General features: G+C 34.2%; 1 protein-coding gene and 1 long non-coding RNA gene across 4 annotated transcripts in view; both read left to right on the top strand.

Moving 5' to 3' along the window:
• LOC309667926 overlaps positions 1–13659 on the top strand; it is a 614088-nt gene that overhangs the window by 264749 nt on the left and 335680 nt on the right. The window lies entirely within an intron of this gene.
• The window catches only part of RDX (radixin), a 97404-nt gene that overhangs the window by 63167 nt on the left and 20578 nt on the right, over positions 1–13659 (top strand). For 2 of the 3 annotated variants that reach the window (XM_082476885.1, XM_082476886.1), the window contains 2 exons: positions 2985–3227; positions 4185–6762. In XM_082476885.1, coding sequence (XP_082333011.1) covers positions 2985–3227; positions 4185–4349 — 408 coding nt within the window. In that variant the 3' untranslated portion in view covers positions 4350–6762. Of the gene's footprint in view, positions 1–2984; positions 3228–4184; positions 6763–13659 lie in introns of those variants that run through there. The other variant, XM_082476887.1, reaches the window with a different exon arrangement.

Here is a 13659-nt window from a genome sequence, read left to right as displayed (position 1 = left end):
TCACTATTTTAACACTGTAGTGCATATCCTTCCAGGATCTTTTCCTATTTGCATATGTGTATACATACACATTTATATGTCCAGAGTGAGATCATACTGTACATACTGTTCTATTTTAGTCAGTTTTCATCTCATCTAATATTAGACGATATTCAAAATTTTTTCCTTTAGATATAATTGACATATAGCATATTTTTAGGTGTACAACATGATGATCCAATATTTGTATCTATTGTGAAGCGATCATCACAGTAAGTGTAGTTAACATCCATCACCATATATAGCTACAGAAATGTTTTTCTTGTGATGTAAACTTTTCAGATTTACTTTCTTAGCACATTTGAAATATAGAATATAGTATTATTAACTGTAGTCCGTATGCTGTACATTATGTCCCCATGACTCATTTATTTTATAGCTGGGAGTTTGTACTTTTTAACTCCCTTCTCCCATTCCTCTTCCATTTATGCCTCTGGTAACCATCAGTCTGTTCTCTGTATCCTTAAGCTCAGTTTTTTTGTTTGTTTGGTTGGTTGGTTTATTTTTAGATTCCATATATAAGCGAGATCATATGGTAATTTGTCTTTCTCTGCCTGACTTATTTCACTTGGCATGATACCCTCAAGGTCCATCCATGTTGTTGCAAATGGCAAGATTTCCTGGGACTTCCCTGGTGGTCCAGTGGTTAAGACTTCGCCTTCCAATGCAGGAGGTGCAGGTTCAATCCCTGGTTGGGGAGCTAAGGTCCCACATGCCTTGGGGCCAAAAAACTAAAACATAAAAAAGCAGAAGCAATATTGTAACAAATTCTGTAAAGACTTTAAATATGGTCCACATCAAAAAAAAAATCTTAAAAAAAAATTCCTTTTTTATAGCGGAATAGTATTTCACTATATATTAATATTTATACCGCATTTTTTTTTTATCTGTCCATCTACTGATGGACACTTAGGGTGCTTCCATATATATCTTGGCTATTGTAAATAATGCTGCAGTGAACGTGGGGGGATGCATATATCTTTTCAAGTTAGTGTTTTTGTTTGATAAATACCCAGAAGTAGAATTGCTGGATTATATGGTAGTTCTATTTTTGAGTTTTTTAAGGAGGAATCTTCATACTGTTTTCCACAGTGGCTGCACCAATTTACATTCCCAGTGAAAGTGAACAAGCGTTCCCTTTTCTCCACATCCTTACTAACTTGTTATTTCTTGTCTTTTTGATAATAACCATTCTAACAGGTATGAGGTGTTACTTCATTGTGGTTTTGATTTGAATTTCCTCGATGATTAGTGATGTTGAGCACCTTTCCATGTGCCTGTTGGCCATCTCTATGTTGTCTTTAGAAAAACGCCCGTTCATATCATCTGCTCAGTTTTTAAAATAGAATTAGGGTTTTTTGTTTTTTTTTCTGTTGGGTTGTATGAATTCTTTATATGTTTTGGGTATTAACCGCTTATCAGATATATGATTTCCATATATTTTCTCCCATTCTGTATGTTGCATTTTCATTTTCTGGATATATATATATATTGCTTTCAGAAGCCTTTTGGTTTGAAGTAGTCCCACTTGTTTATTTTTGCTTTCGTTGCTTTTGCTTTCGGTGTCAAATCCAAAAATTTATCACCAAGACTTATATCAAGGAGCTTACCGCATGTATTTTCTTCAAAAGTTTTATCGTTTCAGGTCCTATGTTCAAATCTTTGATCCATTTTGAGTTGATTTTTCTGTATGGTGTACGATAGGGGCCCGGTTTCATTCTTTTGCATGTGTCTCTCTAGTTTTCCTAGCACCACTTATTGCAGAGACTGTCCTTTCCCCAACCTATATTCTTGGCTGCTTTGTTGTAAACTAATTAACCGTATATGTGTGGGTTTATTTCTGGGCAGACTATATTCAGAATTGAACCAAAAAGTCTTTTATAGCTAATTTGCCAGGCCAGTGTCCAGGGTAGGACTTTGCATTGCATCTGTTTGCTCTAAGTCTCTTTTAAAGTAGGACAGTTCTTCTTTTTATGATATTTTTATTAAAAGGACCCACAGATTGTCCCTCCTCCTGTATTTGTCTAATTCCTTTCTTATGGTGTCATTCAGCTTGTCTTTTTATCATCAATATTTCTTGTAAGCTGGAAGATAAACCTAAAAGTTTGAAAGATTCAAGTTAAAAATTTCTGGCTATGATGCCTCATAGGTGAGACTTTCAGATAATTTATCATCCAACCTAGAACACTTTTGAGAGTGAAAGGGGGTGTTGTTAATAATTACACCAGGACAACAGTGTAAAGCAGTACTTTTCCAGACAAACCAGCACAATATAATTACTCAAATAATTGGTGATGTTGGATACTTCCTGTTGTATTATATCAGAAGACAGTTTATATCTGATTAACCCACCATTAGTTGTTTTAATTGATCATTGGACTAGAGTAATAACAGTCTGTTTTCCTCCATTGTCTGGTTGTATTTTATTGTTGCTAAAATGTAATCTGTTCGATGTGGAATTCTTTGGCATTATACTTATATCTGTTTTCTCATCAACCATTTGTACAACAATTTTAGCAACAGTTGATAATCCTTGCCAGAATTAATAATTTTATTAGGGTTTTGCGCAGTGGTGTCTTTAATTCTGTCATGTACCTGCTGGCATTCTTCTATAAAAGTAAGCTTTTATCAATAGGTCCTGTTTTCATTACCCTGAAATATAGTTTATATTAGAAAGAAGGGATAGTAACTTGATTTTTTCTTTTTTTGATGTGGACCATTTTTAAAGTCTTTATTGAATTTGTTACAGTATTGCTTCTGTTTTGGTTTTTTGGCCACGAGGCATGTGGGATCTAAGCTCCCTGACCAGGGATCGAACCTGCATCCCCTGTATTGGAAGGCGAAGTCTTAACCACTGGACCGCCAGGGAAGTCCCAGGATAACTTGATTCTTTTAATTACCAATTTTCAAAGTAAGTTGCTGATAAACTTATTTTTTATGTTCAGGCTTTTGCAGCCCAGGAAGACTTGGAAAAGACCAAAGAAGAGTTAAAGACTGTGATGTCTGCCCCCCCTCCACCTCCACCACCACCAGTCATTCCTCCGACAGAAAATGAACATGATGAACATGATGAGAATAATGCTGAGGCTAGTGCTGAGTTATCAAATGACGGGGTAATGAACCACAGAAGTGAGGAGGAACGTGTAACAGAAACGCAGAAAAATGAGCGTGTTAAAAAACAGCTCCAGGTATTTAAAATTTGCAGTTGTATGCACATTTAAATATAGTTTGCATTTTCCCCATTTGTCAAGACAAACTTATTAAAAAAGTAACATTCGATTTTTGGAAGCCTTTACCTCTAGCTGGCCTTGTGATTGGTTTGTAAGTACTTGGCCTACAGTCACATTATTTCATTTTTTCTGTTGTATGTCCTTGTTACCAGATGTTTGTTAGCCTTGTGTAATGAGGCCTTAATTAGTAAGCTATTATTTAATTATAACTTGAGCCATGTTAAAAGTAGAACATAAAAATACTGTGTTTAAAAAACAAATTTCGTTTTTAAACAGTATACATTAAAAAGAAATGATAATTTAATAGACTACCTGTATGACATTACATAATCTGAATTTTTTTGTTGAGATTTTGTAATGGCAAAAGGTCAGTTTATTAAATGTACATAATTAGATTAAAATAGTAAATTTTAATATTATACCTATTAGAGAACTTAATAGAATCAGTTCTCTAATTTTTAAATTGGTGAAATCTTTAAATATTAATAAAGAAAAGAAAATGAGGTGATAGTTGTGATAAATGTATTAAGACTTTTGGAGAAAGCTTCTCTCATGGTGTAGAATTTAGAACTTACAGTAACATTCAATAACAGCTATATTGAACCTTTTGTAAGTCATTTCAAGTATTAGATGAGAAAGTTTAAGGAAATTTAGAATAATACACAAAATCATCATGCGGAGTGTAGAAATGAAAGGCCATGGGTATTCCTCTCTAACTACTACCCCCCACCATTACTAAAAGTACAACAAACATAAATACTTTAAAGAAAAAGATTTCACAGTGGAAATTTTAATATACTAAAAAGTCAGAGATTTGTTATATATGTATTTTGTGTCTTTAAACCTCTTCCATAGGTTTTTAAAATCTAAAAAAAAAAGTTAATAATGGTCATACTTTTTATTTTTTAAACATAGGCATTAAGTTCAGAATTAGCCCAAGCCAGAGATGAAACCAAGAAAACACAAAATGATGTTCTTCATGCTGAGAATGTTAAAGCAGGCCGTGATAAGTACAAGACTCTGCGACAGATTCGGCAAGGCAATACAAAGCAACGTATTGATGAGTTTGAAGCAATGTGAGAGCTGTTATTTTGCATACATGTTTTTCATAAGCTGAACCACCAACAGAGAAAAGCAGGCCTTTGCAGATGTGATGGAATGCATCTCACCTTGCCAAAGCACTTACACCAGTTTGACTGTGGTAGCTAAAAGACATTTAAGGGGAGCTTTTCAACATTAAGACAGTGTGATATCATGCTTGGTTTTCTTTTTCTTTTGGGCCAGGGAATGGAGAACGGTGTTCCATCACCTCCTTTTTCACATTTTTCATTTTCCATTTTTTTTTTTTTCTGTTGAAGATTAACACTAATTACCATGTCTGACAAATGTGTATGTATGATTTAAGCACTTTGTACATTTTAAAGGATGGTGGTGACTTAATGAGTGTTTAGGTAGGGCACTCTGTTTTTTCTTCTTCCATATTTTACCTGCATGTATTTCCATATTCTCTCTCATTCATGTTTTCTCAGTGTGTACTTCTCATACCTTGATATGCCCTGTAACCACAGCGCTGCCACTATACAGATCATTGGCAGTGATTAAAACGAGCATAGGTGGCACGGTGGACAGTCTTTGATCATTGTGTAGAAGATGGCTGTGAATCATGAAAAGGATTAGAATGTTTAATAGTGTAGTGTACAGCTAGTGGTTAATTTTTTAAATCCCAACTTAATAACATTATTGGATATTTGTTATTTGCTTACTTAATTATGGACATCTTTGACAGCTGAATTGATTAGTGTTTCATCTCCTGTCATCATTTGGTTTTCTTTGCCCACTGATCTTACAAAGGTATAGACAGCAGGTAGTAAGTAGTTCCCTAGGAAAGTTTATTGATGAAACACTACTGCAAATAACAGTTGTCTCTGAAAGATTCTTTCATAGATTGATTTAGAAAAACAGATGTTTAATAAAAGAAAAAGCACATTTGTTGGTAATTGATTATCATCATTAATAAAACCCTGGACCTTACTAGAAGGGCAGCATATGAAAACAGCAGTCCCGAGGAGGGGACAGTAATACTACCTCACTACTATACCTGCGATGACTGGTTGTTCAAACACAGTGAAGTGTGTAAGCTATATGTTTTATAATACATAGTGATACTGTCAATCATGAAGGAATATTTTTGAGATTTCCTTTTCCTTCAGAATATCTCAGAGTGCTAAATTTTAACTGCCTTTTTGATTTGTATTAAAATTGTTAGCGCTCACTGGTATACTATCTTCTTGGAGGGGTGTTGTATGTCTAAGGAAGTGTGTGTGTGTGTGTGTGTGTGTGTGTGTGTGTGTGTGTTTGAGAGAGAGAGAGAGATTGCCCTTGTAGCATATGACGACGAATGTTTGTACCTTCATTTCTTGATGTAATTATTACATAATCATTTTAGCATATTTGGTTTCTAAATCATTGTGCTTATTTTTTTCAATCTAACTAAAAATACTTAAATTTGGTTAGTTAATTCTATTTTAGAAATTATAATTTTATAGGTTATATTAATTTCAGTTATGTTTTACAAAGAAATCTTTCCAGTTTGAAAGATGTTCAATATTCACAGGTTCTAACATTTTCTTTATTATAAAACATTTAGATTTGGAGATAAGGAAAGCCTTGTTTTCTCTGTGTGGTTCAGCTACTTTCCATTTGGTATTATGCATTCAAATTTACATTTATCTATTAAAATTGCCATTTTGTTAGACATTTTTCATGCACAATAGATTCAAGTTGTGTCTGAAAATATCTCTGTGCTTTTTTGATTTTGCTGACTTTAAAAGGATTAATCTGGGCAGACATTATGAAAAGGAAAGGTTGCATTTAATATATTTTTTGGATTTAGTAGGACAAAAGATAACTGGTTAACCTTGAAGTGACTGTTGTACAGTGGTTGTGCACATGCTTCAAAACACTGTGGAAGAGGACATTTCTCCTTGCAGCACGTTAGAGGAATAGATGATAAGCCCTACTATTCATGGTTTAAAGCATGTGCTCACTCTTCCAAAGCATTAAAGCAATTGCCATAATGGGTGAAAACTTGGATTTTTATTGGATTTTTGTTAATTTGCTTCATTTTGAATTGTGTGCACTACCATTCCTACATCAGTTTGATATCAGTGTTGAAAAATTACCAGTTATATTTGCTGTTTATAATCTATTTGTAGATTAGAATTAAAATGGATTTAATCCATTTTTAAAGCTGTGTGAATTTTTCTAAACAGGAACAACTATTTGCAATATGGGTTTTCATTAAACCAAATATAACTTTTATTATTAGCATTTGAGAAGCACATGTTCATATAGCAATGTAAAAATATATTAATGAATATTTGGTAAATTCCAGCAGGCTTTTACCATTAGCATAATTTTGTGTTGTACAATTAAGTTACATCTATAATTTTGGATAACATTCATTGGTTAACAATAAAGTGACAAAAGCTCATGCCTTCATGCTTCACTGTTGTTATTTAACATGGATTTCTTGTATATTTCCTGAATATTATAATCTCTATTAGATCCATAAATCATTACATCTTAAAAACGAGAAGTGGATAGGAAAAAGTTCAGAATCCTCATACATTTACTCTTTCCCCCAAATTATACATCCCTTTTGGTATGGAAGTAATAGTGATAATTCTCCAGAAAAGTTAAATCATTAAATTAAATCGACTCTCTTCATAATAGAAAATCATTTAAGATTTCTAGTCATTGCTTTTCTTGTATAGTGAGTGTTTAGTTTTCCTAAGGAAGAAACAGTTTCATTGTCCTTGATTAATCTCACTATTAAAATGCTAATGTTCCTTAAAGAACTGTATACTAAGTGCTTCTTACTAATTTTTATCACAAAGATTATTCTTCTTAAATAACAAGTGATAAATCTGTTCTAAGCATAGTAAAAGCCAGTTGTCTTCTCAGTTTATAGTAATATTTAACTGTCACTTTATTATTTCTATTCTCAAAGACAGGTGGTGATCTCTTTATTCTGGTCCTGTTAGAAAAGAAAAGGGAATTTTGTAGTATAAGATTTTGCTTTATGTCTAATTAGAGTTCTTTTTTTAAGAACTAGAATTACCACTTAGAAAGTTAGCTTACACTGTATTGGAACACACTCCTGGTTATCATTGGAAAGAGTTCCAATGTTAGTGCTGTGATTAAAAATAAAAAATGCACATCACTTTCTGTCTCAGTTCTTATTACCTGTTGATTGGTGATATTTTTAGAATTGAAGATAAAAGATTTTTTAGATCCCACAGTATCCCATTTTATGTATGCATAATGAAAATAGTCTTTTAAAATCTATAACTTAAAACTGAAGTATAGGAATTACTGCCTTTAGCATTAATTTAGTGAACTGATTAGTAAACCCAAGCTTAGATATCTTTAATAAGAATAAGGGAAAACATTTAAATATGGAACTACACTGGTAGACAGTCCTCTCTTCTTTAAGTTCTAAATGAACAGAACTTTAGCTTTTCTTATTCTGTACTTCATTCTTTTTTTAACTAGGAGATAATCTATTAAATATTCTAGTGTGGTTTATCACGTAGAATGACAATATTCTAGTACATTTCAAAAGCACAGTGATTCAGCAGATATGATAACTTCATAAAATGTCAAGGCAGTATGACTTCACATTCTACACTGTTCGCAAGGAAAAATTGGCTCACGATCGTGTTTCATATATTAAAGCTTATCACCTTCCCATCCTTGGCCTTTCCAATTAAATAATCTTTATTCCCATTTTTTCCTAGTGGACCTATTTCTTTTTTTTTTTTTTAATTTAATTTTACTTTACTTTTTATACAGCAGGTTCTTATTAGTCATCAATTTTATACACATCGGTGTATACATGTCAATCCCAATCACCCAATTTATCACACCACCATCCCCACCCCCCCCACGGCTTCCCCCCTTGGTGTCCATAGATTTGTTCTCTACATCTGTGTCTCAACTTCTGCCCCGAAAACCGGTTCATCTGTACAATTTTTCTAGGTTCCACATACATGCGTTAATATACGATATTTGATTTTCTCTTTCTGACTTACTTCATTCTGTATGACAGTCTCTGGATCCATCCACGTCTCAACAAATGACCCAATTTCGTTCCTTTTTATGGCTGAGTAATATTCCATTGTATATATGTACCACATCTTTATCCATTCATCTGTCGATGGGCATTTAGGTTGCTTCCATGACCTGGCTATTGTAAATAGTGCTGCAATGAACATTGGAGTGCATGTGTCTTTTTGAATTATGGTTTTCTCTGGGTATATGCCCAGTAGTGGGATTGCTGGATCATATGGTAATCCTATTTTTAGTTTTTTAAGGAACCTCCATACTGTTCTCCATACTGGCTGTATCAATTTACATTCCCACCAACAGTGCAAGAGGGTTGCCTTTTCTCCACACTCTCTCCAGCATTTGTTGTTTGTAGATTTTCTGATGGTGCCCATTCTAACTGGTGTGAGGTGATACCTCATTGTAGTTTTGATTTGCATTTCTCTAATAATTAGTGATGTTGAGCAGCTTTTCATGTGCTTCTTGGCCATCTGTATGTCTTCTTTAGAGAAGTGTCTATTTAGGTCTTCTGCCCATTTTTGGATTGGGTTTTTTTTTTTTAATACTGAGCTGCATGAGCTGATTATATATTTTGGAGAATAATCCTTTGTCCATTGATTCATTTGCAAATGTTTTCTCCCATTCTGAGGGTTGTCTTTTCATCTTCTTTATGGTTTCCTTTGCTGTGCAAGAGCTTTGAAGTTTCATTAGGTCCCATTTGTTTATTTTTATTTCCATTACTCTAAGAGGTGGATCAAAAAAGATGTTGCTGTGATTAATGTCAAAGAGTGTTCTTCCTATGTTTTCCTCTAAGAGTTTTATAGTGTCCGGTCTTATGATTAGGTCTCTAATCCATCTTGAATTTATTTTTGTGTATGGTGTTAGGGAGTGTTCTAATTTCATTCTTTTACATGTAGCTGTCCAGTTTTCCCAGCACCACTTATTGAAGAGACTGTCTTTTCTCCATTGTATATCCTTGCCTCGTTTGTCATAGACTAGTTGACCATAGGTGTGTGGGTTGATCTCTGGGCTTTCTATCTTGTTCCATTGATCTATGTTTCTGTTTTTGTGCCAGTACCATATTGTCTTGATTACTGTAGCTTTGTAGTATAGTCTGAAGTCAGGGAGTCTGATTCCTCCAGCTCCGTTTTTTTCCCCTCAAGACTGCTTTGGCTATTCAGAGCCTTTTGTGTCTCCATACAAATTTTAAGATTTTTTGTTCTAGTTCCGTAAAAATTGCCATTGGTAATTTGATAGGGATTGCATTGAATCTGTAGATTGCTTTGGGTAGTACAGTCATTTTCACAATGTTGATTCTTCCAATCCAAGAAGATGGTATATCTCTCCATCTGTTTGTGTCATCTTTAATTTCTTTCATCAGTGTCTTATAGTTTTCTGCATACAGGTCTTTTGTCTCCGCAGGTAGGTATTATATTCTTTTTGTTGCAATGGTAAATAGGGGTGTTTCCTTAATTTCTCTCTCAGATTTTTCATCATTAGTATATAGGAATGCAAGAGATTTCTGTGCATTAACTTTGTATCCTGCAACATTACCAAATTCATTGACTAGCTCTAGTAGTTTTCTGGTGGCATCTTTAGGATTCTCTATGTATAGTATCATGTCATCTGCAAACAGTGACAGCTTTACTTCTTTTTCTCCAATTTGTATTTCTTTTATTTCTTTTTCTTCTGATTGCTGTGGCTAGGACTTCTAAAACTATGTTGAATAATAGTGGTGAGAGTGGACATCCTTGTCGTGTTCCTGATCTTAGAGGAAATGCTTTCAGTTTTTCACAATTGAGAATGATGTTTGCTGTGGGTTTGTCGTATATGGCCTTTATTATGTTGAGGTAAGTTCCCTTTGTGGCCACTTTCTGGAGAGTTTTTATCATAAATGGGTGTTGAATTTTGTCAAAAGCTTTTTCTGCATCTATTGAGATGATCATATGGTTTTTCTTCTTCAGTTTGTTAATATGGTGTATCACATAGACTGATTTGCATATATTGAAGAATCCTTCTATACCTGGGATAAATCCCACTTGATCATGGTGTATGATCCTTTTAATGTGTTGTTGGATTCTGTTTGCTAGTATTTTGTTGAGGATTTTTGCATCTATATTCATCAGTGATATTGGTCTGTAGTTTTCTTTTTTTGTAGTATCGTTGTCTGGTTTTGGTATCAGGGTGATGGTGGCCTCATAGCATGTGTTTGGGAGTGTTCCTTCCCCTGCAATTTTTGGAAGAGTTTGAGAAGGATTGGTGTTATTAGCTCTTGTCTAAATGTTTGATAGAATTCACCTGTGAAGCCATCTGGTCCTGGACTTTTGTTTGTTGGAAGATTTTTAATCACAGTTTCAATTTCATTACTTGTGATTGGTTTGTTCATATTTTCTATTCTTGTTTCAGTCTTGGAAGGTTATACCTTTCTAAGAATTTGTCCATTTCTTCCAGGTTGTCCATTTCATTGGCATAGAGTTGCTTGTAGTAGTCTCTTAGGATGCTTTGTATTTCTGCGGTGTCTGTTGTAACTTCTCCTTTTTCATTTCTAATTTTATTGATTTGAGTCCTCTCCCTCTTTTTCTTGATGAGTGTGGCTAATGGTTTATCAACTTTGTTTATCTTCTCAAAGAACCAGCATTTAGTTTTATTGATCTTTGCTATTGTTTTCTTTGTTTCTATTTCATTTATTTCTGCTCTGATCTTTATGATTTCTGTCTTTCTGCTAACTTTGGGTTTTGTTTGTTCTTCTTTCTCCAGTTCCTTTAGCTGTAAGGTTAGATTGTTCATTTGAGATTTTTCTTATTTCTTGAGGTATGCTTGTATAGCTATAAACTTCCCTCTTAGAACTGCTTTTGCTGCATCCCATAGGTTTTGGATCATCGTGTTTTCATTGTCATTTGTCTCTAGGTATTTTTTGATTTCCTCTTTGATTTCTTCAGTGATCTCTTGGTTATCTAGTAACATTTTGTTTAGCCTCCATGTGTTTGTGTTTTTTATGTTCTTTTCCGTGTAATTGATTTCTGATCTCATAGCGTTGTGGTCAGAAAAGATGTTTGATATGATTTCAGTTTTCTTAAATTTACTGAGGCTTGATTTGTGACGCAAGATGTAATCTATCTTGGAGAATGTTCCGTGCACACTTGAGAAGAAAGTGTAATCTGCTGTGTTTGGATGGAATGTCCTATAAATATCAATTAAATCTATCTGGTCTATTGTGTCATTTAAAGCTTCTGTTTCCTTATTTACTTTCATTTTGGATGATCTGTCCTTTGGTGTAAGTGAGGTGTTAAAGTCCCCCACTATTATTGTGTTACTGTCGATTTCCTCTTTTATAGCTGTTAGCAGTTGCCTTATGTATTGAGGTACTCCTGTGTTGGGTGCATATATATTTATCATTGTTATATCTTCTTCTTGGATTGATCCCTTGATCATTATGTAGTGTCCTTTCTTGTCTCTTGTAACATTCTTTATTTTAAAGTCTATTTTATCTGATATGAGTATAGCTACTCCAGCTTTCTTTTGATTTCCATTTGCATGAAATATCTTTTTCCATCCCCTCACTTTCAGTCTGTATGTGTCCCTAGGTCTGAAGTGGGTCTCTTGTAGAGAGCATATATATGGGTCTTGTTTTTGTATCCATTCAGCCAGTGTATGTCTTTTGGTTGGAGCATTTAATCCATTCACGTTTAAGGTAATTATCGATATGTATGTTCTTATGACCATTTTCTTAATTGTTTTGGGTTTGTTTTTGTAGGTCCTTTTCTTCTCTTGTGTTTCCCACTTAGAGAAGTTCCTTTAGCATTTGTTGTAGAGCTGGTTTGGTGGTGCTGAATTCTCTTAGCTTTTGCTTGTCTGTAAAGCTTTTGATTTCTCCATCGAATCTGAATGAGATTCTTGCCGGGTAGAGTAATCTTGGTTGTAGATTCTTCCCTTTCATTACTTTAAGTATATCATGCCACTCCCTTCTGGCTTGTAGAGTTTCTGCTGAGAAATCAGCTGTTAACCTTATGGGAGTTCCCTTGTATGTTATTTGTCGTTTTTCACTTGCTGCTTTCAATAATTTTTCTTTGTCTTTAATTTTTGCCAGTTTGATTACTATGTGTCTCGGCGTGTTTCTTCTTGGGTTTATCCTGTATGGAACTTGCTGCGCTTCCTGGACTTGGGTGGCTATTTCCTGTCCCATGTTAGGGAAGTTTTCGACTATAATCTCTTCAAATATTTTCTCTGGTCCTTTCTCTCTCTCTTCTCCTTCTGGGACCCCTATAATGCAAATGTTGTTGTGTTTAATGTTGTCCCAGAGGTCTCTTAGGCTGTCTTCATTCCTTTTCATTCTTTTTTCTTTATTCTGTTCCACAGCAGTGAATTCCACCATTCTATCTTCCAGGTCACTTATCCGTTCTTCTTCCTCAGTTATTCTGCTATTGATTCCTTCTAGTGTAGTTTTCATTTCAGTTATTGTATTGGTCATCTCTGTTTGTTTGTTCTTTAATTCTTCTAGGTCTTTGTTTAACATTTCTTGAATCTTCTCCATCTTTGCCTCCATTCTTTTTCCGAGGTCCTGGATCATCTTCACTATCATTATTCTGAATTCTTTTTCTGGAAGGTTGCCTATCTCCACTTCATTTAGTTGTTTTTCTGGGGCTTTATCTTGTTCCTTCATCTGGTACATAGCCGTCTGCCTTTTCATCTTGTCTATCTTTCTGTGAATGTGGTTTTTGTTCTACAGGCTGCAGGATTGTAGTTCTTCTTGCTTCTGCTGTCTGCCCTCTTGGACCTATTTCTTAATATCTCCATCTTTAGTGATTTTAAGAGCTGCTGTTTTCCCTCTGGAAAGATGATGACTTCTTGCTTTGTTGCCTCAATATTTCAACCTCTCTTCAACTGTGATAACAAGAGTTTTCTGATTTGAGCTTACATATGCTGCTTTAGGAGTTGAAGTATCTATCCATCATTATTCCTCACAAAATTTTAAGGTTATCGATTGTGACTAAAATAATTACCCCATGGCACATCTTTTAAATTTAGGTTTATATTTGGCTCAAGTTCCCTAGGTACTAACAGTTCCAGGTTCTTATTTAATGACCTTCATTTAGCCAATACACTTTTATTAAGTATGTGCTATATTCTAGGATATAGAAGCAAGATTAGAATGACTGTGACCCTTTGTTTTGGACTATCTTAAAATGTGAAACTTCAAATATTTATCTTAGCTCTTGGATCATTTGCAATAATCTGTTACAGTAGATTTCTTTTAAGATGGCAACACATTTTGTTGATTCAT

Source organism: Balaenoptera physalus (genome assembly GCF_965194825.1).
Source record: "Balaenoptera physalus genome assembly, chromosome: 10".
Taxonomy (NCBI): domain Eukaryota; kingdom Metazoa; phylum Chordata; class Mammalia; order Artiodactyla; family Balaenopteridae; genus Balaenoptera; species Balaenoptera physalus.
The sequence above is the reverse complement of the archived record's forward strand: the minus strand, read 5'-3'. Positions and strand labels throughout refer to the sequence as shown.